This window comes from Nannospalax galili, unplaced genomic scaffold (assembly GCF_000622305.1).
Source record: "Nannospalax galili isolate Female #2095 unplaced genomic scaffold, S.galili_v1.0 scaffold453, whole genome shotgun sequence".
NCBI classification, from domain to species: domain Eukaryota; kingdom Metazoa; phylum Chordata; class Mammalia; order Rodentia; family Spalacidae; genus Nannospalax; species Nannospalax galili.
Window position 1 is genome coordinate 668,672 of NW_008334081.1, and position 27,580 is coordinate 696,251.

General features: G+C 51.7%; 1 protein-coding gene across 9 annotated transcripts in view; it reads right to left on the minus strand.

The window, feature by feature from the left end:
* Positions 1 to 27,580, minus strand: part of Hdac4 (histone deacetylase 4) — a 268,268-nt gene that overhangs the window by 47,387 nt on the left and 193,301 nt on the right. For 7 of the 9 annotated variants that reach the window (XM_029561632.1, XM_029561628.1, XM_029561630.1 and 4 more), the window contains 9 exons: positions 23,525 to 23,646; positions 19,363 to 19,494; positions 15,605 to 15,717; positions 12,179 to 12,295; positions 11,897 to 12,095; positions 9,886 to 10,124; positions 5,248 to 5,502; positions 2,431 to 2,617; positions 574 to 707 (listed from right to left, as the gene is read on the minus strand). In XM_029561632.1, coding sequence (XP_029417492.1) covers positions 574 to 707; positions 2,431 to 2,617; positions 5,248 to 5,502; positions 9,886 to 10,124; positions 11,897 to 12,095; positions 12,179 to 12,295; positions 15,605 to 15,717; positions 19,363 to 19,494; positions 23,525 to 23,646 — 1,498 coding nt within the window. The remainder of the gene's footprint in view (positions 1 to 573; positions 708 to 2,430; positions 2,618 to 5,247; positions 5,503 to 9,885; positions 10,125 to 11,896; positions 12,096 to 12,178; positions 12,296 to 15,604; positions 15,718 to 19,362; positions 19,495 to 23,524; positions 23,647 to 27,580) is intronic. The other 2 variants (XM_017797164.2, XM_029561633.1) reach the window with 1 other exon arrangement.

Genomic DNA, 27,580 nt, shown 5'->3' on the forward strand with positions numbered 1-27,580 from the left:
TCCGCAGGGAAGATGCTAGTTTTAGGAAAGCAGTGGAAGACTCTGCCATGAAGGGAGGTGGTGTGTCCCAAAGGCTCATGGGAAGGAAGCTTTGCTCCAGTCCCCATTGTGGCTAACAGGAGCTCCACCACAAGAATAAGGCTGAGGTCTGTGTGACTGAATCGGTCCCCATATGAGCAGGCTGTCACAGAGAGAGGCAAGCCCACGCAGCAGTCTCCCTTCTGCTTTTCTGCCATGCTGGGGCACATAAGGGTAGTCTCAGCACATGCTGTTACCTTGGTTTAGACTCTCCAGTCACCACAACTGTGAGGCAAACAGACAACCCTTTTTGTTTTATGAAGTACAAGCCTCGGGTATTCTATCACAGCACAGAAGAGGTACCAAGACGGGCTTCTCAGAAGGCTTGCCGCAATGGGCACAGTGAGGGTGACGATGGGAAAATGCTGGGTAGTGTTTCCTTGGACCCTCCCCATTACCATATGAAAACTCAGACTGGCAGACACCACAAATGGAGGTTGGTGGTCACAACCAGGAGTAATCAAGGCAGCAGGGCACCCTCTGCACCCCATATACCTCACACTTGCCACGGAGGCCAGTCTCCTGCAGGCGGGACCAGATGCTCTGGATCCTCCCAGCATGCTCAGGATGGCTGTTGGTATTCCCGCAGGCGCACTGGTGTTTCAGCATCAGCGTGTCGTACACAAGGCCTGCAGCAGGGCAGGACTGAGGTCAGAATAGTACCAGCGTTGAGCCAGTCACCACCAGAAGGCAGCCCTGGGACAGAACACTCAAGAGAGAATGTATTCATCTCCAGTTTAAGTTCACCCACCCTCTTTCCCAGCTAAGCCCAGAGGACCTGGATAAGAGCAGAGCAAGGTTCCCAGCACCATCCAACACTCCAGCACAGGAAGACTAAGACTGCACCATTGGACCAAGTAATGGAGACAAAGATGAGAAGGTCAGACCATGCAGCACTGAGGTCTGGGTAGCTTTGGGGCTGTAATGACTTGTAGGAGTGAGAGGTGCTGGCCCTTCAAGGCCCAGGTCTATCTGATCAGGGGAACAAGCTCTGAATTAAGCAGGGCTGGTGGGTGGGAGCTGTCCAAGGTACTAACTATATGGTCCAGGCCAGCAAGAGCTTCTTGGCTCACTGATAGATACTTCAAAAGCAGCTGGTCATGGGAGAGGGGTGGTACACACAGACATCTTAACACAGGTCTACTGAAGATTGACACATGTGAATACAATTGGGGCTGGGCCTCATGTGTGAGCACATATGCAAACACGCCTATGTGAAATGAGCAGGTACATGAACACAGCTCAGGAAGCTGCTGACCACAGGAATGAGCCAGCAGCAACTGGCCCCACAGGGCCCAGTGACAGGAAGAGCTTTTCTGATCAGCTACAGAGGGGCACTGCACACTGTTCACATGCAAGCTGTCACCAAGGCATCATGACAGGATTTCCCTTATCTGACCTGCAGTCCTTTAAGGACACAGTGATTTCAGCAAAGGGTTCATGGAGAGGCCACTTGGTGGATTTTGTGAACTGCAATTTTAATTTCTAGATAGTTTTAGTTTCTAGAAAATTACTACTGAAACTTGTCTTTAAGTAGGATGTTTCCTTTTGAGACCTGAAAAGAACTTGGCCACCTTTACAGTGTGCAAGGAAACAAGACATTTTATGAGAATTGTGAGATGAAACCATTCTGGATTTACATAATCTTTCCTCCATATTCCACTAAAAATTAATAAAAACCAACAATATCACCATGAAAAGTCACCCCAGGTCCAGGCTTATCCCAACAGGGAAATTTTGGAAGCATCCCTCCTCCACGTGCTAGGTGGTATAGCCATCAGGGCATGCAGTCTGTAGTCTGTCCCTGTCTTTAGGCAACTCCTCTGCTGAGCTCACTCCAGACCTCTGGCAGCTTTCAGATATAAGCAAAGGTGCACCAGGAGACTTTCGACTCACGGGTGCAATGCCAGAAGGGAAGAGCGGTCAATGCCAGGCTAAGGAAAGCTTTCAGCTACCCAGTGCAACCACCATACAAGGGCATCACGGCAGCCCTGGGCAATGTTGCTATTGTAGGCTTGGTTTAGGGAGGGGATAAAACAGAAAAGATCAAGGTCACTATTCCTGCCCACAATAACCACAACAATGCAATGCCTTGCCAGTACACAGGTAGGACTCTCTCTGTAGAGAACAAGGGCTTTCTGAGCTTGTCCTAAGCCTCAGAACAGCAGCACTATGGTGGGCCCCTATGGCCAAGTATGGCTCTCAGGCCTGGCATGATGATGGGTGGCTGCTGCCTCGGCCTTTAAACAATGTGGCCTGGGCTCTGTCTAGGGCTCAGTTATAGACTGGCTCCCCTAACCTCTCATCAGGAAGTCTACAGCCCTGCTCCATGGCCAAGAAGCTGTGAGTTACCTGTGGTGAACCTTGGCTTGGTGGGGGGCTCCTGGACTGACATGGGGAAGGTAGCGGAGGCTGGGGAGGACTGTGCCCGGGACAGAGGTCTGTGGCTGCCAAACGACACAGGAATGCCAGCGGCCTCCATGGATGCCTGGTAGTTCCTTAGCTGGTGGATCCGTTGTTGCTCCAGCAGGAGAGCTTGCTATAGGGCAGGGAGGACAGCTATTAGTGGAAGGAACACCCATTCCCACCAGCCCTTGACACACACTACTTACCAGCCCTATGGACCACCGAGAGGAAGGGCCCCTCCACTCTGGGAGAGCTAGGTAGATGCACGCCTTCCCTCAAAGACAGCTGTGCTCAGGATAGGATCAGAGTGAAGAGGGCACAGCACCCCACCCCCCAGAGGATCTGCCATCCTCGAGGCCTTCAGGGAGGCACAGCCGAGGTGGGGCCGGGAGAGTACTGAGGAGGTACTGAGCAGTGGTGGAGGGCCTGGGACTGGGTGCTGGACAGGGTCAGGGTCTCCACTGGGAGGGTCACTCTGGCCAGACTGAAAACAGGACAGTGAGGACTGACTGCCGCTGCTCCACAGGTTCCCCTGGAAGTGACAGTGACTAATCTGTGCCAAGCTTAGGAGAGAGCTAAGAGCAGCCAAGAAGGGTCAGCACCATGTCGTCCTTCTGTATGTTTCTGCCCTGGCCTCTGACCACTCCAGCAGCCTCAGGCTAGAGGGCAGAACTGAGGAGAGATAAAGGGACATGCTCGGGGCTCAGGTGCCTGGGAGAGGATTGGGTTGGCCTGGGTACACTGTGCAGGAGGTAGAACCTGGCCAGCATATAGGGTCACCAGTCAGGAGCTGAACCACCCTGAGGGATATGGGACCTAGGAACTGGCTAAGGTACATGTTCCCAAGGGAAGTGAACAGGCTAGGCAGACTGAGGCAAGGAGGAGGTCTCCAAGGTTGGCCTGCCCAGAGGCCGCACCTTCTGTAGTTGTCAGAGGAAGCCACTCCCTAGGCCCCCAGACATAGCTGAAGAAGGAAACCATGCCATCCTATGCCACAGGCTGCCTTCAGGAGGAAGCTTCTCCACCTCTCTGCAGACCCTACCCCAAGTTCTAGCTTCTCCACCTCCCTGCAGACCCTACCCCAAGTTCTACCTGATGGATAAATCTTGTGGCCTTGGAAAAACCTGGCTCCTGATTAGCAGGGCCCAGCCTTGAGCTGTGAACAGAGGAGGGGAGCTTCACCCAGGTGCCATCATCCTCCTGCCCTTAGGCAGCAGGCAGACAAGAGTGAGGAGGGGAGCAGCAGAAATGGAGGACTCCTCATGGAGGAACAGTGCCTCTTGCGGGAGGATCAGGATTGTGCATGTGGAAGTGGAAAGCCCACAGATCCCCAGATAGCATCAGACCATGGGGCAAGTGACTCCTCTGTACCTTTCCACAAGTTGCTCTCTGTACCTGAGGTCTCCACTGAGGAGCTCGGCTGTCTATAATAACTGTGTCATGCTTGGCATGTTCCAAAGCCTTCTTCTAAAGTAAATATGGATCACTATGGGGCCTATGAGATGGATGCTGGCCCTGAGAGTAGCTACTGAAATACTGTGTGACGTACACCTGAATGGTGATGGCAGGCTGGACTTTAACGCGAGCACATAGGGGCTGACTTCTGCACAAAACTCTGAGGGCCCACTCCGGACATGAGAAGGACGTCCCTGTGGGCCCAGCAACCTGGGGCAGTGGGCAGTTCTGGCCACTTACTGTCCTGAGTGCTTGGCTGTAAGAGTCTCGGACTTGGCTACTCTCAGTTAATGCCACTGGACTTTAAAGAGCAGCGGTCAGTGTGAGGCATGCTAGTGTCTCCAGGATCGAATGGGCCACCTCTGCCAGAGACAGGAAAGCACCACAGAGCCAGCTGGCTTCTGGAAACGGACTGCAGGGCCTTCTCCCAGTAAAGACACTCTGGAGAATCTAAGCCATGTGTGTGCTGTGGCTGCTGTCAGGTGCTCCAGGGACCACCTTTAGCCCTTCATGAGAATGAAAGCCAGCAGGTGCTTGCTTGTGCACCTTGCTGCCCTGGTTTTCCCAAGTGCTGAGGATGGGCCGCAGCATCGGCGACACCTGGCCCTTGCAGGGCTGAGAAGGGGCTTGGCTGGGAGAATCCCAGAGTCTACTAGCAAGCAGGGAGGGGCGTACGGGTGAGCTACGCCCCAGATACCCAGGCACTGACACCACAGCTTGAGACACACCTGGAGCCCATTTCTCGGGTTCCCTGGTTCACTTGATACTTCAGAGGCAGAAGCAGCCTCCTGGCTTCTAATCTAGCTGTCTTTCTTTGGACACATGCCAGTTTTATCTCTCACTGGAAATTACTCACTGAACTTCATCAGTCTCTGGAAGTCTGGTTACTGTCATGTCATGCTAGCCTATCACTGGCTCTTCTGAAGGATGGTCACTAGAATGTGGCAACTTGAGTCCAAGGTCGCAGCATTTGATCAGACCCCCAACTACCTTCCTGATTAAGACCTCCATCTCCTTTTCTTCAGCTTTGGCGGTTAAACTGAATTCCACTGACACTTGTGTTCTGTGGAAATCTCTAGCCAGCAGACTTGAGGGAAAGGTGTGGGCCGTATGTTCGGGAGGGCAGATACACAAAAACTCTCAGAAGGCAGGCGTTCAGTCTGCATGCACACAAGAGAGCACAACAAACATCCCACCTCCCACACAGGCAGGAAGATGGCTGAGGCCAGGATGCTGAGGGCCTGTGGTCTACAGAGCACACTGCCCTGGATGCAACAGGAGGGAGCTGCCTGCCATCCCCATTCACACCTGTCTGAAGAGCAGCTCCTGCTCAGTGGGCGGACGCTGGCCAGGCTCTGCCTCCCGAGTGGGCTCCACCTCCTCCTCCTCACTTTCAATGGGCTCCTGTTTCACCTGCACACCGGTCAGCGAGGGCTCCTTCTGTGCTGGGAGTCGGTCTAGATAGGGCTCATCGAGCAGGGCCTGGTGCTCTCGGAGCTCCTCCTCTGTCTCCTCAGGGTGGCTCTCGGGCTGCCGGGGTGGTTCACTGGGCTTAGAGATCATCTGTAATGCAGAGAAAACAAAGTCATCTGACTGGAATATAGGTTCCTCCACACCCTACAGTTTAGGAATGCATCATCATCAAGGACCTGTGATGACTCAAGGCAAGTGCCATACCCATATGATAGAGACCTAGTACCATCTGAGGGGCACAGGAAATGATGCTAAGGGTCATGGTAACCTGGCCTGGGGACAGAGGCAGGTGTTCATGCTGTGCTTCCGTGTGTCAGGAACAGAGAAACTAGGTCAAGTTGCAGGTGTGTCAACTCAATGTGCAGAGGTGAGGGTGTGCAGGAGGCCAGTGCCTGCTGCCAGTCATTGAGCAACACCCTCCCCAGATGCCGTCTAGCAGCGGGAAGAGGACAGACACAGAGGCACATACCCAGTGCCACGCCACGAGAGGCCAAAATTGGACTGGGAAGGCCCAGAAGGAAATTCTCAGAAGGACCAATGGATTGAGCTGCTGGCCGATTTGTAAACTGAGGAAAACCCTCAACTGAAAGGCCCCCTCCCCTCAATATGCACAGGTCTGCCACCTGTGCAAAATGGTGCTGATGCACTGCAGAAGGTGCCAAGCTCTCCAGCTGGTTTTTAATGGAGGTTCCTCATGGTTATGGAGATGGGCTTGCCCTGACTCATGTTCTGACAGCCTGGCATGCCAGAGATCTTACTCCTAAGAGGGGTGGAAGGTGGAAATAGGAAGACACTAGCTAGACTGTCCTTACAGGATGGCCAAGTTCTAGGGATCCAATGCAGGTGTGGTGATAGTGGCATCTGGCCTGTATCTTAAGCATTCTGACCTTGTATATGCATACAATGGGGTGGCCTTGTAAAGCCCTGGATGTGTTAACTTGCACGGCTGAGATCACATCATGTTGTGTACATGTGCAGATCATCCCACTGTAAACACCCTCAAAAAAGTTAGGTGAAGCCCATGTCAAGTCAGTGAGCTGTCTTTAACAAAAGCACATTGGTAAGCATTGGTTCTGGGGTTGCTCCACAAGAGCCTCCATTCTGACAAGCAGAGGCTCTGACGCAATGTCCAGGGCTTCCCTAGGGCCCCTGCAGAGACATCCAGGTAACAGTCTCACTGGTGACAGAACGGGGTGCAATGGGATGGTAGCAGATTGAGACTCGGCCCTACAGGTCAGTGCTATGGGGAGGGGACAGAGCATCTTGAGATGCCCTAGAGGAAGCTCTCTGAAGGTGGCCTGGAATGCTAGGGAGTCATGCAGAGGGATGGGCAGGGCTGAAGAGGAGAGAGCAGGGGCAGCTGGGTGAGGCTGGGAACAACCCCAAAGAGCTGAAGGACACGGGAGCAAGTGAGGTCACAGCAGGACTATGAATAGACAGACCACAGGTCTTAGGACACGGGACAAGGGCCAAAAGGACTACCCCAATAGCCTGGGGTAAAGAGTAAGGGATGTTCAGGGTGTAGTCTGGCTAGAGATACTCAAGTGTGAGCACTGGGTCCAGGGTGTAGACCCACCAGGTGGAAATGTGAGCCTGGCATCCAGACGACAGGCCAGGACTGGGGTATCATCAGGAAGCACTAAAAAAGGCAGAGGTATTTAAAAAATATTGGACACACTTATAAGTAGACCACCCAAACCAATCCAAGCTCTCACATTCAAAACAGGGTAAGCAGGCACGGAGGTAGGCAAGTCAGCACTTTGCCTGCACAGGGATTAATCTTGTCAACCCAGAATTACTGCAAGAACTCCCTTCATTCAGTATGGGGAAGAGGTGCCGTCAATATCCTCTTTCCGTAGAAAGAGGAAGGCATGTTTTCTGAGTACAGCTTCCCACTTGATGCAAACAGGCCAAGATGAGATGGGTCTGTAGGTGGCAGAAAAACAAGGTGCTTTCCTACTAGATTGAGTGCTTAGCTTGGCCCTTGGACATTCCATGTTTTCTGGAAGGTCCCTTCCCTTCGCATGCCTCTATGAGGCACACTGATGTGGGCACAGCACTGAGAGCTGATACCCAGCCAGGAGCCTCCCTAACTCTGCAGGAAGGACACATAGGTAAGTCAGACAGCAGGCCTGCTCTACCCCTCAGCCTGGTGTGCACCTCAGAAAAACAAGAGTGGCCACAAAAGGCTGCTGAAAAGATACAGGAGGCCAACTGACTTGCTTCAGTGACATCTTGGAACAGGATGGATGAGCAGTAGCCAGGGAGCCCTGCCCTGGTACCTACTGGGTCAAGCAGGGCAGGGATGGCCCTAAGGGAGCAATGTACTCAGGGAATAGGGCAGAAACATGGGTGCCAGACACACACAGAGAAAGAACATCACTGTCTTCCCAGGTGCCCCAGGAAAACATTGTGTAAACGTTTCAATCAACTGTCATTTGCTACCATAAATCAATCACGTAACAAAATCCAGTGAGATTACCTGACTTCTAAATCACTCTTCAAGAATGTACCACATGTGAATGGGTGTTTCTAGTCTTCCTCAAACCTCCTACCAGATCACTCAGGCGGTGACATAATGAAATTAATAAGCCTAGGCTGGCATTAGAGAGACGGATGTGAAAGTGCTTTTGACACCTGGGAGTAGAAACATTTGCAGGCGCCTATCTCACCCCCGGCAATGCCTTTCCTGTGCAAACGATGGGATGTATGGGGTCCCCAATGTCTAACACAAGAGTGTCTGGGAGGAGGGGCTATGAGCTAAGGACCTGGCTAAGCAAGTGCTGGGCATGTGGTCTGTAGCAGCTTCCATGAGAAACAAGGCACCCAGGAAGTAACCTTGATCCAGGGCCTCTTAGCCTGAAGTAGACAGCATGGTGGGGTGGGTATGGACAGGAGCCCGTTGTCATCTCTCAGGGGATGGGTCTTTTCCCAGGCAGTCCCACTGTCCTGAGCATCTGTGAAATCAGGCCTCTGAAGACTCCCTTCTAGGTGGGAGGCAGGGACTTGACAGGGTCACTGGCCCCACTCTACACACACACTTCACCTTCCAGGCTAGCCTCTCCTCCAGCTTCTCCCCACCTTCCACAGGGAAGCCACAGAAGGACTGAAGTCTGAGAACAGGCAAAGCAGCCACGATGGGCATTCTCATCTCAGACCTCCTGTGGACAATGGATTTCTAAACACATTACATCGAAAGTCCCAAAGTAAGCAATTCCTAAGTCTGAAATCACACACTATTCTGTGTACCATTACAAAACCCTGCACTAACCCAACCCATCCACCCAGGATGGGATGTCCTTTGTGCAGTGTACCCATGCTGTATATGCTACTCTCCCAGTTGGTTAGGAGCCATCTTGGTTTGTGGTCTGGCTGCTGTCCACAGGGCTCAGTACTCTCCAGTTTCAAGCAGCGACTGGGTACCTGGTAACATAGCTTACTCCAGCTAACGGGACTAAATGTAATTTACAAATCCTAAAATTCACTTTTAAATTGAACAGTTTACCAGAGTTTTCTGTTTACAGAGCTGTGTAATCATCATTATAATCTAACTTGAGAACACTTTCATTATCCTTAAAAGCAAATGCTGTTCCCATTTCCTCACAAACTCCAGCTTCTGAGAACCACTACCTACTTATCTCTAAGGCTTTGTCTTTCTCACTTCCTGTGAATGAAATCATACAGCAGGACCATCTGTGACTGTTTACTCCCCTGACAGTCATGTTTTCAGGCCCATACATGGTACAGGACTCCACTATAAGCACAGGCATGTTCTGCTCACCTGTCACCACAGGGTGAACATGAGATGCTTAGCCCACTGCGTGGCTGCTATGAAGAACAAGGATGAGGGCTGCAGACAGGTGTCAAAAGAAATTTTCTCTTGGAGGACAGCTGCTAGGCTGATTGCAATGCACTCACCTGCCGTCAGCATTTGATGGGAGCGTACTGAGTTGCTCTGTTTCCCTGCGGCCCAGTACCACAGCACTAACTTTTTCTTTTCCCACCGCTCTAAAAATGGAGCTGAGGGACTCTGGACAATCTGTGGGCGCACCGATCTCTGCAAGCTGGCATGGTCCCAAACTACGACTCCCACTGGCAGGTGCCAGGTGACCTGAAAAGTGTGCTTCAGAGGCTTGATGCTGTTTTAAAGTAGGGGCCATAGGGTGGGGTTTACTTAAAGATGTACTTGGTAAATGATCTTAGAACCCAACCCAAAAGAACTGCCTGTGTGGACTGCCCTGGGCATCGGTGCAGAGGTTTCTTAGGATGTGGCCTGCTGAGCTTATACAGGTCCATGGGCTGTGGGAGGCTCTGTGCATCTGTCCACCAGCTTCACAAAGCACTACACCTCCCTGGACTCTGGGCTCCAGCACACGCTCTGTTGCTCCCCCTTCCCTGCCTCTGTCCATTCTGTCAGCAGAGCTAAGCAGGAAAGCAAGGCACAGGCCATCTGCTTGTGCCTGTGAGACCCACCTTGCTGAGGTGCAGCTGCTGCTGCTGGAACTGCTGCTTGTGCTTCTCCAGGAACTGCTGGTGCTGCTGCTGGATCACCAGGTGCTGCAGGGCCTGCGCGTTCTGCGGCAACGGTGCTGACTGTGTACGCCCCAGGGGGCGGTGCTGCCGCAGCTTGTGGATAGATGGGGACACCCTGTCTGCACCAACCAGGGACTGCGTGTGGAGGGGCAGTGCCCCCAGGCCTGAAAGATACCAGTCTGAAGATAATATGGAGGAAAAAACAGCAGAAGGGAAGAGGAAGAGAGGGGAGAGAAGCTGTTGAGTAACCAGTGGAGACGACGCACACCTGCCAGCCCAGGTGCCTTCTGTGACATAGGACCTGCCTGCAAACAAGGCCCAAGTCCGGCTAGAGGCCACAAGCCTGCAGCCTGGGCTCCAGGAGGTCAGAGAGTGTTATCAAGCAATGCCACCTTAAGAGTCTACCTAGGAGCTCTGCTAAGAGGGCTCCAGGAGGTGTGAATCAGGGTCTCTCCTGGGGCCAGCTGGCATGCCTTTCACAGGGGCTACTTCTCACACACACCCTGTTAGTGGCAGGAACAACAGCCTGCAGCCAACCTAACAAAACTCAGAAACGAACTGGCAGTGAGAGCCTGTCATGACCAAACGCCAAGCTGCCTTCCAGACCTTGGCCTTTATGGGGTCTACTTCACTTTGTACGAAACATAGTGGGTGCTGAGAGGGAAGGAAGAAGCCTTCCCCGGGGGCACCTGCCTGAGCTACAAGGGGCAGGCAAGCGAGGCAGACAGTCCATCATGCAGATGGCACAGGACGGTGGCTGCAGACAGGGGCAGAGAGAGGTTCAAAGCAGGGCAAAGGCCTTAGGGAAGAACAGTTGCTTCCATACCCTCCCTTGCTCAGTCTGTCTAGGAGGAAGAACCTGGAGTGAGGCTGGAGTCCATGAAAGGAGCTGGCCCCCATGCTAGCATGAGCAACCAAGAAAGATCCTGAATCAAAGCAATAATAAAAAAAAAAAACAACAAAAACTGACCCAAACCAGAAGCAACTGCTTCAACCAGAAGACCAACTCCCACTGGGTGCCAGTGCTGCCCTGTGGGAACAGCCTTTTCACCTCATCCACAGACGGAAGACGAGGCCCAGAGTGGCTTCCTAGAGGAACAGAGAGGAAGGGGTCCAAGTACAGCTAGAGACCCACAGTCCTGCAAAGCTGCACTCCAGGGCCAGCGCAGGAGGCATCCACGTTGCAGAGGACGCCCACATTCAGAAATACTACTCCCACCCAGAGTGGACACTACTCCCGCCCAGAGTGGTGACTGGGAAGAGCCAAGTGCACAGGGGATGAAAAGCCCAGGACAGGAACACACCACACTCCACCGGAAACCTGTCCAGCCCATGCATACCAGGACACGCCAGACCAGGCTGAGGCAGGCTCCAGGGAAAGTGGAGCACGCAGGAGGCCACTCTGGCTGCTAATTCTGAGTGAGTCAATAAGTGTGAGGAAGCCACTCACTGAGCTAAAGATGGTGTAGGAACGGGGACAGTCCCCATGGGGTAGGCTTCTCGTCTCACAGGAAACACTGCACACACCTTGCATTTTCATAATGCTGCCACTATGCAAATTTCACAACAAATTTCCTATCTTTCCCTAACTTGTATTTTTCTAAACATAACTATCCTGAGGTGAAGTGTAAAATGTTGGCTGCAAACAGCAATCAATGATCTGCCTGGGTCAATTCTGGGCTTCTGACACTTGCTTCCCTAAGTTGCAGGGAAACTTGTCAGAGGAAAGGCAGGAAACTAAGCCAAGGGGCACCAGCCCCGACTTCCACTTCTTGGCCAGCTTTCCGAGCGAGACTTAGGTTCTTGCTACAGCTGAGGTACCTTATCACATGATAGGCAGGGTAACTGACATGTGGACATACATGTTCTTTCCGGCCTTCTGGAAAGCTACATGAAACCAAAGGGTCTGGCCCAACTGCCCAGAGCCCTGGCCATGGCCTGTGGTGCTCACCTGTGACAAGGGGTGTCTGAGTGGGTGGCTGTTCCAGCAGGACCATGTGCTGCAGAAGGGGACTGTGAGCTGCCCCGCCATCCCGCTCCAGGGGTGAGGTGCTCAGGTACGGGGTTAGGTGAGTGCCGGGAAACAAGGAGATGCGCTGCTGGAGAGCCGGGAGAGCTAGCCTCTCGGCATCCTGCTGGCCTGCTGCACCCTGAAAAGCACAGCCAGGGGCATTCAGGACGTGGGGCTGCCACACAACCACCCACAGCATGCAGATCCAGAAGGCCAACTTACAGCAGAAGGGCCAGTGGCAGGAAGTCCCAAGGTGATGTTGGGCAAGGAAGGCGATGTGTAGAGAGGGAGCGGGGCGACTGAGCCTTCTCGAGTCACAAGTCTGTGCGCCAAGCTGGTCTGCGGACAGAAGACACCAGGACCTCAGAGTCTGTCACAGCTGTTCAAACACTCAAGGACTGCACAGAGCACTCAAAGCAGAAGGAGCTGATGTGTGGACACCCTGGTGCAGAAACAGGGTGCAGAGACTGTAGTGTCCAGGTGAGTCTATGTCTTACAGCACGCAACAAGTAGGGAAACAGGGCGCATGGCTCCTGAGTGTGTCCCTCCTAACAAGTTCTTTTGGCACTTTGGTTATTTTTATTTAATTTGCTTACTTACCATATAACTGTCAGAAGGAGTTAAGAATAACACATTTAAAATGTATTTTGGTATTGAGGGATCTTGTTCCAAGAGTGACATCAAAAGTAGACACCAAAGAGAAAGTTATTGATGAGCAGGAAGAGAACAGCGACAGAACTGCAGTGTCCAGGGGAACAAAGACTGAAAGACAAACAGCTTGTCAACGTGAGAGCAAACATGAAGGACAGAGCTCATGTCAAGGGGAATGAGAAACAGCTCAGCTTCATCACAGACTGAAAACTTATTTACCAATTCATCAAATTGGCAGACTTTCTAAAAGCCCAGAAACACAGAAACATGTGGCCATGAGATTATAAACTGCTGTGCTTTCCGCAGACTGGTCTGGCAATCTTTGTTGGAAGCCTTAAAGGTTGAATTAAAAACAGTCTAAGGAAATCCTGAGTACATGAGGACTTGGCTACATGGCTATTCAGGCAGCAGCATGATGATCACAGTACATCAGTCATCATTAAAAGAACACGGGCATGTGCACCTCAGGACTCGGAGGTCAGGGACACCTGATGAAGACAGCAGGGGCGCCGTGCCACCTGGGCCTGTGGAGGGTCTGTGGGGCAAGGCCAGGGGGGCTGGTGTGAATATGCTGTCAAGTCTTTCTGCTGGTAGAACAGGTCAGGCCTTGCCAAAAAGACAACATCTTCTGACCATTATCCCCATGTGCACACTGGATGAGCAGTGTGTACCCTCATCCATGTACATGAGGGTACAGGGATGCTAGTTCATGGTGTGAGGCAGGTAGATGACAGCAGAGCAGGTGATCTTTATCAGGAACACAAACTCTCATTTCCTCTTAGTTGTCACAATGGAACATATGATTAAGGCTAAGAAACAATTTTAGCATATTAAAATTTCATTCCCAAGACAACACAGGTGGTCATGAACAACAGTGACCTGTTTGATTCTGGCTGGAAAACTTTTTCCTTCTTGCTGGGGGATGGGTGGCCAGTGTTAAAGGGCTCACATCAGAGACAGGGCCTATCTGACCTTCAAGATGCCTGGAGGAACCAGCATTTTACCCACTGCCTCAGGGATGTGAAGCCAGGCATGGAGGAGATCTGCCTCCCCTGTGTCACTTGCCCCAGAGCAAGCATTTCTGTCACCAAGAGGTTTGCTTACCAAGTTCACACATACACAGTCGAAGTAATGGTTAAAGGGTTTCTTGGAAATGTGCTTTTCTAAGACTGTGGGGGCGGGGGTGTTAAAAGTACTTGTAAGTCGTAATTCAGATGCTTGGACCATCCCAGAAAGCAGGGCTTACTGCAGGTTGTTAGCTGGGAACAAAATAAACAGAGCTTCTGATGTCTGCAAAGGTGCGTCTCCTCTACCACTAAGGTGCCTGGTTAGCTGGTTTACTGGTGGAACTAAAGCAGTCTTCTGAGCCTTGGTTGGCTATGTCCAATGCTTGCATAAGGAACGGGTCACTCATGTGGTATCTGCTATTTCCAGGTAGAACACATTGGGAGCTTGCAGCAGGATGGGCACGTGAGCTTCCTGGGACCTCGGAGATCCCTTTGGGAGTCAGTGTCTATGGCTAGAGCCTGCTTACACCCGAGCATGAGCGTGTGCAGCCTGCGACGGGATGGTGTGGTGGCTACCTACCCTACGGAGTTTGCTCCCCATAGAGAGGCCTTCAGGACAATGGTGCTTCCACACGGGCCCTGCCACACCTCGTCCAGTCATGGCCAAGCCTTGGTCACGGGACTCATCCAATTATCTATCCACAAGGGATGTCTGCATGACTGAATATTCCAACACCAGCTCTGATGTGATGATGGATGCCTGATGTGAAACCCAGCAGTCTTACTGTTTATAATTCTTGGGAACCTTCTGAATGTTCTGTTAATTTGTGGTAGATTAATTTACGTGTTATAAGATTTTTAAAAACTAGCATACAACTTACAGTGGAACAATACAGATCCACCCATGATGCATCTAACTGCCCACATCACATAAGTATCTGGGCCCACAACCAAGGAGGATCTGGAGTCACTATTCCAGGGCAGGAAGTCGTTTGGTGGTTGTATACCGAAGCTAATTACAGGTGGATCTTAGTTATGACCTCAGTCCTACAGAGGACTTCAAACTCAGCAACCTAAGAAAGTACTTGAGCTAAACGTATAAAAAGTATAAGTAACTAACAGGTCTAGGAAAAGAACCAGAGGAGTGGAGTAGTGTCCGGGAGCCGCAGCGTCTAGGACCCTTGTTTCTACAGAACTTCCTATACAGGGAGAAGCTAGAAATTAAAAATGGAAATGCCAAGTGCCATGTCTGTGCATCTCACCTTACAAGGGAAAGCCTCTCCTGTAGTTACAGGTGCTCAGGAAGCTTCTCACTCAGTGCACTCAAGACAGCAGTTCTGTCCCACCCTGGTCCCTGGGCACTACCACTGCTGAGAGAGGACACTCTTCCCACCAGGAAGGCTTGCGCTTGCCTCCCACCTCCTTGGGAAACTTGTGAAGCAGCCTTTACTGTGACTGGTGCTCCATCCTGGGCTAGACACGGGGCCACTGGTGCTTAGAGAGTGAGGGAAGGTGTGCAGTGAGTGCAGGTGCTGGGGCCTTCTGTTCTGGAAAGTCCCCTCGGACCCTTCTCCTCTGCTCCATCCTTCCCTGCTCCAGTGGTGCCCACCAATGACATTCAGCCCCTGGCACTTGTTTTTTAACTGATTATCTCCCAAGTGCCTCTTCCCACTCCACACATTCCTACATGGCCACTGCTTGCCTAGGTGCCAAGGCTAGCCTGCTGACAGTCTGCATGACGACAGCTGCTCTGTGACATACCTGGGGAGAGATGAGGGGAAGGCAGGCTGGAAGCTCCCGATAGCACAGGAACTAACACCCTCGTGTTCTGGGGAGACTGATGAGGGGAAAGACAGGGTAACGCCTGGAAGGTCCTCCCCAGGCTGACCGCCCCCGTGCCTGGCCCCTCACTGGACAGTTAGGTGCAAAGCAAGTACAGGCAAGGGCACTTGGCGTGGGGGAGTCCTGTGACAGGCCCTGGTGCACTGACCTCGGCTGGAACACTGGGTACGGTGGGTGCAATGCCGTTTTCAGTGCTGACGTTGCCAGAGCTGCTGTTGGGAGAGCTGGGACCGGAGCCAGGGGCACTGCTGCACGCTGAGTCTGCAGATGAAAGACAGCAGTTGGGCATGGGTGGACACGGAGGGCTGTGCTTGCAGGTGCAGCTGTGGGTGGTCTCCCTGGGTTTCTGATTGCTAGCCTCCTGGCAGGCAAAAAGCCTGGCCAGAAAGAACGGGGCATGGTTTCAAAGCAAGGACGGTGACCCAATTCATCCTTTCTCAGTTTTGCAACTGACCTCCCATAAGCCAGCAAAGCTGTAGCTCTGTGTAGTGTGGGTGAGCCTCTCAGGATGTGCACAGTATGCCCGTCATAGCTCTTTTGAATTTCAAGATGATTGGAAACATCAGAAAGGCAAGCCCTTAAACATTAACATTCTAACAAAAGACCAGTGAACACAGAGGCCCAATGACTTTAACAATGAAAGGTCAAATTCACTGTGTCTTCATAAAAGCAATTTCACACTAAAGCGACCTACCCTGAGTGTCAGAGTTTACAGCAGTCCTCTCACTGTACTGTGAACATCAACCATCAGGAAGCACAGCCATCACTGCTCAGGTTCACTGGCATTACCTGGGCCACTCATACATGAGAGTTTATTTGCATGCCTTGAGGTTGAACCTGCCCAGTGGGCCACTCGGGCTCCTGGCAGGGGGCTGGCTGCTGAAAGCTCCAACTGCAGGGCGGGCCGTTCTGTGCTCACCAGGCCTACAGGTATCTGCTGAGAGTTCCACGTCTGGCCCAGGTGCGTTTTGAGAATGGCATCATCCAGGTGAAACTTCTCAGACACACACATGAACTGATTTCCTGCAAAGTCCAGGTGTCTATCCTTTAGCAGCACTGAGAAGTCAGAGTCCAGCCTCAAACCTGCACAGTGGGTCCAACTGAAGGGCTCATGGGCACCTTCCTCCACAGAGCACAGGCACATGCTTGCCTGACTCACATGGCTCCCTTGTGGCACAGCAGATTCTGAAAACACTACAAATGTGACCCTGAGCAACATGGGGAGGGAGGTGTGAGGACAGGCGCATCTAGGGCGAGTGGAGGGAGCCTTTGTGAGTTCCAACGAGGGCTCCTTTGACCCCACAGCACAGAAGATAAAATGGCATCTAGCAGTGATTTCACTTGATCCAGACTTGAGCACACAAGGGAAACACATCCCCATGTTAATCCTGGCAGATGGGGAAGGCTTGTTCATGGACCAGGTGCTCCACTAGGCACCTTTCCCTGTATCTGACTCCTATTCCAAACTACCTCCAGTGCTCCTGGGGGCCGAGCTTGCAGTGAGCACTGACTATGATCACAGAACTGGGTCTCCCCTTCCGCTGTCCCTCTCTTCCAAATGCCAACTGTAGATCTGGCTCAGTCTGGAGCTACTGTGTTTCCTACACTTCACCAGCTGGGAGCTCAAGAGCCCATCTGAGCTGAGTGGGTGCTTACGATTCACTCTCCAACACATGTGCTTTCTTCCGCCTCCTCTCTGTCCCTGCGGTCACAGTGCCCAGAGTAGTCACCATGTCCCACCTCGGACCCTGTTCCCTGCTGCTGTGGCCGGTCTATCTTGAGCTACATACCAGGTCTTGGCAAGTCCTCCTTAGAACCATGCTCACAGCAGGTCTTCAGACAAACACTCACCTATGTGCTGCATTGTGGGGCAACAAAAAAGTGGGCATGATTTTCACTACCTTAATGAAGTGATGTTAGTGCTTTGTTCATCCCGTTTCCAAGAAATAAACACACGCACAGCCGTTCTGTTATTTACATCAGCAAAATGAGATGGTCATTAAGGTGTCAAGAGCATCTGTGGTAGTTACCAAGTGAAAAGGTTACATGGCTGTATAGTAAGAGGCCTGTGTTCAACTGTGTCTGTGGGGGGCAGGGGCACATACACAATGAGGAGCACAGGAGGAAGGGGACTGTTGTAAACCCTGATTTCCAGGCAGTACATGAGTCCCTTTGTGCTCTCCACCCAGCATGGCCTTCAACAGCAGTAGAGAAAGAGTATGAACCTGCTTTGTCTCCTAGCCATTTCAGTCCTCCATGCGGGGTGTGGGTCTCCTCTGTTCAAGGACCTTCTCTGCCTCCTCAGCAGGAGGTGCCCTCATTCTACTTGGGGCAGCCCTTGCTAGAGTCCCTTTCTAGCTGTTGCCTGGAAATAGCTCTACCCAGAGCACATCCACTGCTCTGACTGCCCAGGTGGCTGAGCTGACCTGGGGCGCACAGCTCTCTCTCTCTCAGCTTTACTTCCCATCAAGCTACAGCTCAGAGCCACCTTCTTCACAATTCCACCCCCAGTCTAACAGACTCCCATCCAATATAGATCAGTACTACCTGTCCTGTCATGCTGGCCTCCCAGGCCGACTCCCTCTGATGGCTTCGTGCCTTGATTAGACAGCAAGCTCCCAGAAAGCAAGCAGCTCCCGTCAGTGCCCAGCCTAGTCCTGGCTCTCAATAAGTATTAAGCAGTCTCTGGAGTGGCGTGGCTCTCAGTCGCCTGCCGAAGACCCTGTCTCATGAATCGTCTTGTCAGCAAGAGCGCAGAGCCAATACCTGTGCAAGGATGGGCCCATGCCAGGTGTTGCCATGGGGCATCCAGGCTGCACATCAGTGTCAACAGTTTCCTTTCTCATGCCCCTAACTCCAACTGAATTCTCCAGTGAGGGAGACAAGTGAGTGCAGGCTGTAGCACTTCTTGGTCTCTCTAAACAAGGGGGTTCTAAAGAACAAGCAGAGGACAGAAAGCTGCATGGGAAGACGACTATGGCGAGCAGAAGCTCCCCAGGCACACAAGTGGCAGGGTCTCTGCACAAACCCAAGAACTGCAAGTCAGTTCTGAAGCAAGGGTTCACACCAGCCAGACAATCCCACAATGCATGTAGCATGGAACAGGTTGGCCCTGTAGACAGAAGGCCAGGTATGTGACACCTCATTACTTGCTCTAAGGGATAGAGGTACAGGAGCCCTTTTGTTCTGTGGGACATCGGCACATTCACTGAAATGGACTGGAACCAGCTGGGCAGGAGCCACTCACAGAACAACCAGAGCCATGGCCTTCAAAACTCAAGCTCAAGGTCTGGGCCTCCCTGCAGGTTGGCTCTGAGCCATCGTTCTCCTAGGTATTCAGACTGAAGGAGTCATGGAAGTGCACCTTGGGGTGACGGGGTGAGCCCTGGGTGAGAAATGCTGGAAGGAAGCCCCTATGGAACTGAGGTACAGCCAGCAGGGCTCTGCTGAGTCCTGTTGCTTCTCGGCCACCAGGGGGGGCCAGTACCAGCAAGCTCATTCAAGTGGAACTAGCTGAGCACCTTGCTCTTCCTCTGCTCAGCTGGGCACATTCTGGAAGGCTCTGAGGCCCCATGATGCTTGTGGGCAGTAGAGAGTAGGTAGGAATACACCATCACCACTAAAGGACAGGGTCCCTTCAAATCCACCTTCACAGAATCCATTAGAATGACCCCAAGATGCCATGCCAGGTGCTCACCTAGGCCCAATGGCAGCCCTCTGGGGAAATGAACCAAGCAGCGGGACCTGCCCAGCACTCCATGTCCGTCCACCTCTAGGAGGCTGTGCCTCCTGTATGCAGTGCCACTGAACATGACTGCACAGGGAACTGTGAGGGGCTGACACATTTGTTCAGAGGGGCCAGAGTACAGGGGACAGAAGGCTGGGCTTACCTGCTCCTTGACATACCTGTGACATCCAGGGGACGCTTTTTTAGAGCAGTGACCATGGGGCCATCTTTCCTGCGCAACAGGGGGCTACTCCGTCTCTCAGCCACTTTCTGCTTAAGCCTGGACCGTAATTTCAGGTTGGGTTCGGAAGCTGCATGAAAGGAGACATTGTTACTGCTAGGCAGGCACAGGCGGGGTCAAGGTATCACACTGCAGTTTAAATACGGGATAGCTTTCCAGCATGGAATGGAAGGCAGGGCTCTGTGGACTAGTGGGCTCGGGCCTTCTGTTAGTCCTGCTAGAGGATACAGTGTCTCTGAGTGACCAGGGCTATGTGCGTGCTGCCATGCCACAGTAATGATGTGCCATGATGGACCAGCAGATGAGAACTAAGATTGCCATTTGCTTTACTGTGCAGAGCAGAAAACCAATGCCATGGACTTCCCTCAATGAGGAGGCCTCACCTACAACTTCACAGTGGGGCTGCTCTGAAATCTGAGGAAATCTGACAGCAGGTGCCCTTCAGGGCCACCAACCATGGTATTGTTACAGCTTCTAAATCACAGGCTTTCCTGTTCGCCTGCAGACACCTGCATCTCACAGTCCAGGCGCAGATGCTAGCTCCAGATCCCAGCAGCCTCTGTGAAGATCAACTGAGGCTCGGAAGCTGTTCTCAGCACCCAGGTGCTGGTCAAAGCCTGTCTCCCTCTGCTAGCACTGGCTAAAGGCACAGCCGGGGGTGGGAGCCTGGTTTGGTTTTAGAAAACAGCTCTCCTCTGCAAAGGGAACCATGTGAGGACCTGCACCTATGAGCCTGTGATGGGTTTCCACCCTCTGCACCAAAGTGCGGACTCATTTTGTTCCAGCTGCTGAGTGGCAGTCCAGTGAGCCACCCTGCTGGAAGAGGCATGGGACTCTGCAGTAATCTGCTTCCAGAGGCCAGGACAGCCTGGGAGTGCCCAGACAGCGGAGGCAGCCATGCCATAGCCTCTTGGGTCTGTCTTGACTCTCAAGCTTGAGCTACGTGGAGATGTATGAGTTAGTGAGATGCCACCTCAGTTTCTCCGAATCCTGGAAGGAGAAATCTCTACTTCTGATGGCACCCCCTGGAGATCAGGAGGTGGGTTCTGAGGAGGCCTAGGGAGCTTCTCCCCTGGTCTGGAATATGTGGGAAATTCGGAATCTTCTCTTTTGGAAAGAGGCTAGGAGACAAATGAGATTTTGGGGCAGGGCTGGGTGAAGTCAAGGCAGGCTGGGCTTGGTGACTTCACGAGGAGGAAGAGAAACCTAAACTGACCCGCTGCTGCCGAAACAAGGTCATGTTATGACCCTGAAGGAAGACCCTCCCTGGGGCAGAGCGCATGCTGGATCCTGCTTGTGGACTTTCTACCTTCTAGAACAACGAGCCAGGTAAACTCCTAATTCCTTATATGTTTTCTGGTCTTGAGGATTTTGTTACAGCAACAGAAAATGGAGGATGAGCACACACTGCAGGAAGGCACCTGTCAATCAGGGCGTGTCAGTGAGCCAATCAAGTCTTGGCACACCTCATCCTTTGTGACTGTGTTGGAAAGTACACTTTGTGTCTTTAAAGAGGCCTAGAGACCAGAGGGGTCATTCCTGAGGCTGTCCAGAAGCAGTGGGATGGGACCCCAGGCAGAATTCTGGTAAGCAGAGGGCTGTCCTGAAGCAGAGAACTCCATTGCTGTCAATCATCCAGCAAAGGGCAGGGCCTCTGACAAGTTGGAACTGGCTAAGAGACTGACTGTGGGGCCTCGATCTGGAAGACTAGGTCTAGCTCTGAGCTTCTGAGAGGTGAAAGTGAGGGCAAATCAGGGCCTGGGAGCTGACACTTAACAGCCAGGAGGTAGACACCTCTTGCCACCAGGCCTGGGCTACAGAACTGGGCTTATTTCTACATGGTCCCTCTCCAGCTTATTGGTGGGGGTGTCCTGCCAACATGTCTCTGTTGAATTGTGGCCCTGAGGGGAGGACTGGAGGTACTCAGTCAGGTGGGGTAGGTCACTGAGTGGAAGGAGTTCAGACCACCTAACAGATGGGGAACTGGAGCAGCTTCCTACAGTCCTGATCCACTCACCGTAGCACAGCAGTAAGAGGGGCCATAAGGGGGCCTAAGCCACTCCCATGTCTGGGGATGACACAAGCAGCTGGGCTCTGACACAAGAAAGCTCAGGCAAGCTGCAAGTTATTTTCAAGAGGGAAAGAAGACACCTGAGATGTACAGGTGTGAGTCGCTATCCAGGGCCCAAGAAAACATACCTGGCTTGTAGAAGGAAGTGGAATGAGAGTAACAGTGATAAGGATTTCACATGTGCATACAGATTGAAACCCTTTCAGGACCAAGAGATGGGCATGAGTTGTTACAGTCAGACCCAGGAACTACTGGGGGGTTAAGACTGTCATGATGGAAATCTAACGGGATCTTTCATATCACAGCTGCTTCAGAAATGCACAGATGCGTATCACTTAGCACCAGCATAATCAAGGTTGGGAGCAGCCATGTGGTGCAGGCTATCTCCCTGTACACTGCAGGTGGATAAATGCTTTCTCTGGAATCCTTACTATTATTAATGAGCTTGTGGTGGCTTTTAAAAACTGGAACATAACTAAATCTCAATCAAGGCCTTCTGGAGCCTCCCCAAGTGTGAGGAGCATTCTTTCCCATTCTCAGGGACTGGGGTCTGCAGGTAGGCTGTATTGCTAGGGCAGAAGCAACATGGCAGCGCTGGCCTGAGCTTCCAACAATCCCCAGGGAAACAGCCCAGCAAGGGGCCCTGTGGCTACAGTGACCAGCAGTGACTAGTGGCATAGATGTGCCATGTCCTGTCCAGTCTTCCAGGCAAGCATGTTATAAGTCATTGGAAGGTTTAGTGTCCAGGACAAGAGACAACTGATCCCAGACCTGTTGCTGTGATGAGAGACAAGAGTGTGCAGTTCTACATGGAGCCCTGGGGAGCTGCCTTAGCTTCTCTGAGCCAAACGGGATGGTAATACACATGGCCTCTTCCTGGGACATCCGTGGAAAGAGTCCCATGGGAGTTTTCACTTTGGTGAGTGCTGACTTGGCCTACAGCCCAGCGCTCAGCCTTCCACAGTGATGTGACACTCCATCTGCAAGGAGCACAACGGTCTGGCACGGTCACTATCTTACACACCTCAAATATTAGCCAAGGCCCGTTTAGGCCCAGCTACAACCTTCCTCCCTTCAACTTCCCGCTCCTGGTTCTAGTTTGCCTGAAGCCATGTCAAACTGCATCTGGGGCAGAGCCCCATCTACTGACATCCCAGTGTTCCCTAAACTTCCTAGCTCAGGGTTTAAGTAGTAAGCCTGGCCATTTCTATGATGCCTCATCAAGCTATGCATCCTACCAAGAATTAACAAAAACTGGATTTCATGGAATTTGCTTAGTGTAAAGACAGGCATGCCTCAGACCTCATTTCCAAGGACAGCGCACAAAGGAATTCCCCATGCTGCCTGCAGGTTGGGGGCTGCGGCTCCACCACAGCCTCTGGCTGACCCCTCTTCTTGCCACCCCAAACGGCCCTTCTCTAAAACCTCTTTCCTCTACAACCATCACCTGAGAAAGCCTAAGAGTGTCTTGGATATCATATGGGTTCTCTAGTGCAATTCTCAAGCTTTGGGAACAGTGTAGCCCTCATTGGTACCTTGACACCCTTCTCCCTCTGACTAACAAAACTGCTGCACAAGGTTGTGGTCACCAGGGAAGTCCCCACAGGACCCAGCACATCTTTCAGGGGACCTGCTTGCACTCTGGACCCCACCCAGGTGCCAGTCAAAGCCTGTGTGGTGGGTTCTCACATACTCACTTGGCCAGGACATCTGCAGAAGCCGTCTTAGCCCTATAACCACCCCACTGCTCTGCAGTAGAGAGCAGAGCACATCCCCAAAGGGGACCAACAGAGGTGCTCTGGGAACAAGTTCTGAGTTCTAGATTGCAAACGTGTATGAGACCCACTGGGTGGCAGGGAAAGGGATAAATCATAAAAGAAAGCTTTGGAGCATCTTTAAAATGATGTCCCAATGCAAAAGCCAGTACCTCAACCCAGTACAAGATGCCAAGTGCTACGTGTGCTTCAGCACGGTCCTAGGGGACCTGCCAGGGTGGAGGCTCCAAGACAGCAGCAGACCACACACTGACCTGTTTTCCTAAGAGGGAAGTCATCTTTGGCGTCGTACATTCCCAGGACTGGGTGGTTGTAGGAGGCCGACACTCCACTCTGGGGCGGAGAACTCTGGTCGAGGGAGCTGTGCTGTGTCTTCCTAGAGAAAGGCAAAGGCAGACATCAATGTGCCCAGGGCATTCCAAGCCACAGGATGCCCTTCCGTGAAACATGACCTTTGGTCAGCCCCTCTTCTCCATGGCTGAGTGAATAAACCAAACAAGCAGAAGCCAACAGGCAAGCAACGCCGCTCAGGGTCCCATCTGTTCTGTGGCCTGTTCGCTTCCTAGACCTGCCCGAGATCCCTGTGCCGATCTGTCTTTACATTACCAGGGTCACGACCAGTCAAGACTACCAGGTCTTGTCCTCGAGGTTCAGGCAAAGGAAGATCAGGGGGCCCAAGCATAGAAATAATAGCGAAGGCTGTAGGCAGTGAGGATGAGGTCAGCGCAGACTGTCTGCAGTGCTGGTGATGCATACTGTCTCCCCAAGTACAAGACCCTGGTGGGGCTTCCCTTTAGCAGAATATTCCCCTCATTCATGCCCTCACCACAGCAAATCCCCTGGCCATCTCCTTTTCTGGACAGCCCAGCAGCTGAAACCTCTGTTCTGGGAATTGCCATAGGAAGTGTACTTCCTTTCTGAATGGCCAGGCCATGATTCAAAGTCCTAAAAATGGCCAGATGGAAAGGGTTCAGGTGGATGGTGCTCAGAGCAGGGAGGAGGATGAAGCATGAGCTGGGCTTCAGGATGAGTTGGGGCCACTGAGACCACCCTAGACGACCATCAGCAAATGTTCCTGGATATACTGGCAGCCAAGTTTCCTCCAAAAAAGCTCAGGACACCCCGTGGGTCTTCAAGATACGCAATCTGTTTAATGACGAGAAACAAATTCGCCGACTTTCTTACTTGGAATTAGCTAAATCATTTATTTGAATACATAGTACTCTGCATCCATACATCTGGAACTATTTGAATCAAAAGTGGGAACTCTTAAACATGTACAGGTGTATATTTAAATATTTGAAAGCACATCATGCAGACAGCAGGCTGAAGGCAATCTCAGACAGAAATTCAAGAGGCCAGCCGTAAAGGGGCTCAGCATGGCCAAACATCCCCAGAACTCCTGGAGCTCAGGAAACAGCACCACTCAAGACAGGTCTGCCCTAATGACCACCAGGGCATACCTGCTGCAGAGGCAGGCGTTCTCCCGATTTGCTACTGTGGGGCTGGGGACGAGGTACACACGCACACACAGCCCCAGGGAGGCTGCTTCCCTAGAGTTCTTCCAGCCTTGGGCTCAATATCCAGGCCTCCCTCACACAGTGGCATTGAGGGTTTACACGCAGTGCCATTTCTTCCCAGATCATTTGTTTTCAGATAGCTTTTAAGATGTTCCTGAGAGGAGAATCTAAGATACAACAGAGGCCTTTGGTGGTCTTTTTCTCCTTCCTACAAACATAGAATGATGTATGTTGTTATGTGAGTTAAAAAGATAGTTTTCTATAGGAAAAAAAGCCATTTTAAAATGGTACTTTAAGTAAATGTAACAATTGTAACTACCATTGTTAGGCTTCCTAATTAAGCAAAAGTTGGAAAAGCTAGTCACTCAGGGTCTGATAGATTCCTCTTAACTGTTCTGATCTCTTGAGATGCTGTCAGGATTAAAGCCCACTTTTCTGCCAAGCCTTTAAATAAGCTGAAACATGAGGCCATTGTGTACAGCTTGCCCTGTGCCTGAAACAGCTCTCAAAAGAGCCATCTGGCTCCTTGCCCTCCAGGAGGGGGCCTCTGTATCCTTAAAACCAGCTTGTCTGTGAGGAGCACATACCCTCACCCCCAGTCCTTGGTTCTGCCCCTCTGCATGCCAGGACAGGTAACCACTTAGGAGAAAATGCCAGCAGACAGCCTCAGTGTAGTCTCCAGATGTCAGGCCAGCACACCCTACCCTGGATGAAACCTAGTGAGGGAGACTCCAGATGTGTGAGCAAGATCAAAATCCTATGTTTACAACCCCCTCCCCAATTCCTAAACCTTGTCCCCTCCCAATCCAGGCTCATACCCTCAAATCCTGAAAGTAAGACCTGCAGAGAAGCTTCTTCTAACTCTCCCTCACCAAGAACAGCTATTGGTTTTCCAACCTTTGATTTCCAGCCTAGGAGAGACACACAGAAGTCAGGGCAGGAAGATGCTGGTGTGAGATCTGGGGAAGCCCTGGGTGCACCGACCAGTCACTTTATCAAGAGTCAGTCCTTGGGGCTGGGGTACACAACTCAATGATAAAGCACCTGCCCGACATTCATGAGGACCTGGGTTCAATTCTCAGCACCACCACTGAAATAATAAATAAAAAAGATAAAAATAAAGGTAGTCTTGTCTTACTGAAGACAGAAAAATACTGCTGTTTTCTTTCTAAATATTACCTTGAATGTAGAATAAAACAAATTCCAAGCTTTTAAATTCTATCAACAACTGGCTTTTCCCATTATATCAGATTTATACTTGTGATTTAAAGTAAATAAAACTCGTTAATAAAGTGTCACAGCACAGTCCAAAAGAAACGTGGAAGCTACACGTGTAATTTACATTTCTAGTAGCTTCACTAAAAGGAGTAAAAGGGATGGGTGAGATTAACTTTAGTGGTCTACTTAACCAGATAGAAAATATCATTTCAACATGTAATTAACATAAAGCTTCCTCATGGAAATCCTGTGATCTGGAATTCCCACAAGTCCCTATTTGTACCAGTCATGTCCCATGCACTCAGGAGCTGCATGTGGGTGGCCATACTGCACCATGCAGTCTTGGACGAGGATTTAAGGTTGGAATCGTGGACATACTTCAACACACATGGGTCTGCATGCCTCACACCAATCAGGGCCTGAGCAGTTCCATCTCTGCAGACTGCCCCCTCTGCCCATTTGCTGGTCATTTCCCAACTTAGTTTTGCCTAATTCAGTTTCACAGGACTGGGGTGGCAAAGGGTGGCTCTGTGTCTGGCCTGAGCATAACTGTGTGAGGTCCCCACACTGTTGCAGTTCCAGAGCATGGATTTAACTAGTCTGCCAGTCCTTTCTGCTGCCAGCTGTGAATATAACGGCTAGGACCAGAGCACAAACTTGGTGTGCACCCATGTTCTTGGGCAAACACTAGAAGGCACACTGCTGGATCCCAGAATAAACGGGATTTCCCACAGTAAGATCTGCCAAACCTGTTTCCTGTGGGGCTGTGCCACAAATGCCCCCTGGCCACCTGTGCGGGAACAGCCATTCCCACCTTGCAACCCTTGTCCTGTTTTACAGCTTAGCCAGCCCAGTGAGTGGGAGGTGGCGTCTCACAGGGACAGCTACTGATGAGGCATGGCCACCCACGCAGCTTATCTGGGACATGCCTGTTCACATGGTTGCCTGAACACTCTGGTGGGTGGCTTGTCTTTTCATTACGTTGCAGCTTTTCATGCAGACTATCAGATAAACACACTGGGAGTGTTTGTCTGTTGCTTGCCTTTTTTAAGGTGCCTTTCAAAAGCTGAGGTTTTGAGTGTGTGGGGGGCGGGTTACAGCTGATGGTTTTGATGTGCCACCCCTCCCCTCATGCTTTCTTCTACAAATTTTATTGGCGTAGCCTCCTGGCTCAGCTTTCACTGGTCTTGGGCTAATCCTCACAATCACTATTGGGTAACAGTGGAAGACTGTGCTCTCTCTCAGTGTCTTGCAATGGAGTAGCAGCTGCACACAAGAGTGTTCCTTCAAACTGGCTGGTCAAGATTCTCATGTGACAAAACAAGGAAGCCACCAAACTCGATAAAAATAAGTTGGCCCTGACCGATGGGGCCTGATACCAATTCTGCCCCCTTAGCCAGCAAGCTCCCTAAAACCCTGCAGGGAAAAGGCAGGCAGGCCTTGTGGATCCTTGTGAATCCTAGACAGGCAGGCCTTGTGGAGGTCAGGGACCTCCCTGAGGTGCCCTGGTCATAGTTCTAAGGATACCTCCTCTCCCTCCAGACGCCATTCCCTTGTTCTCAATCTCTCAGA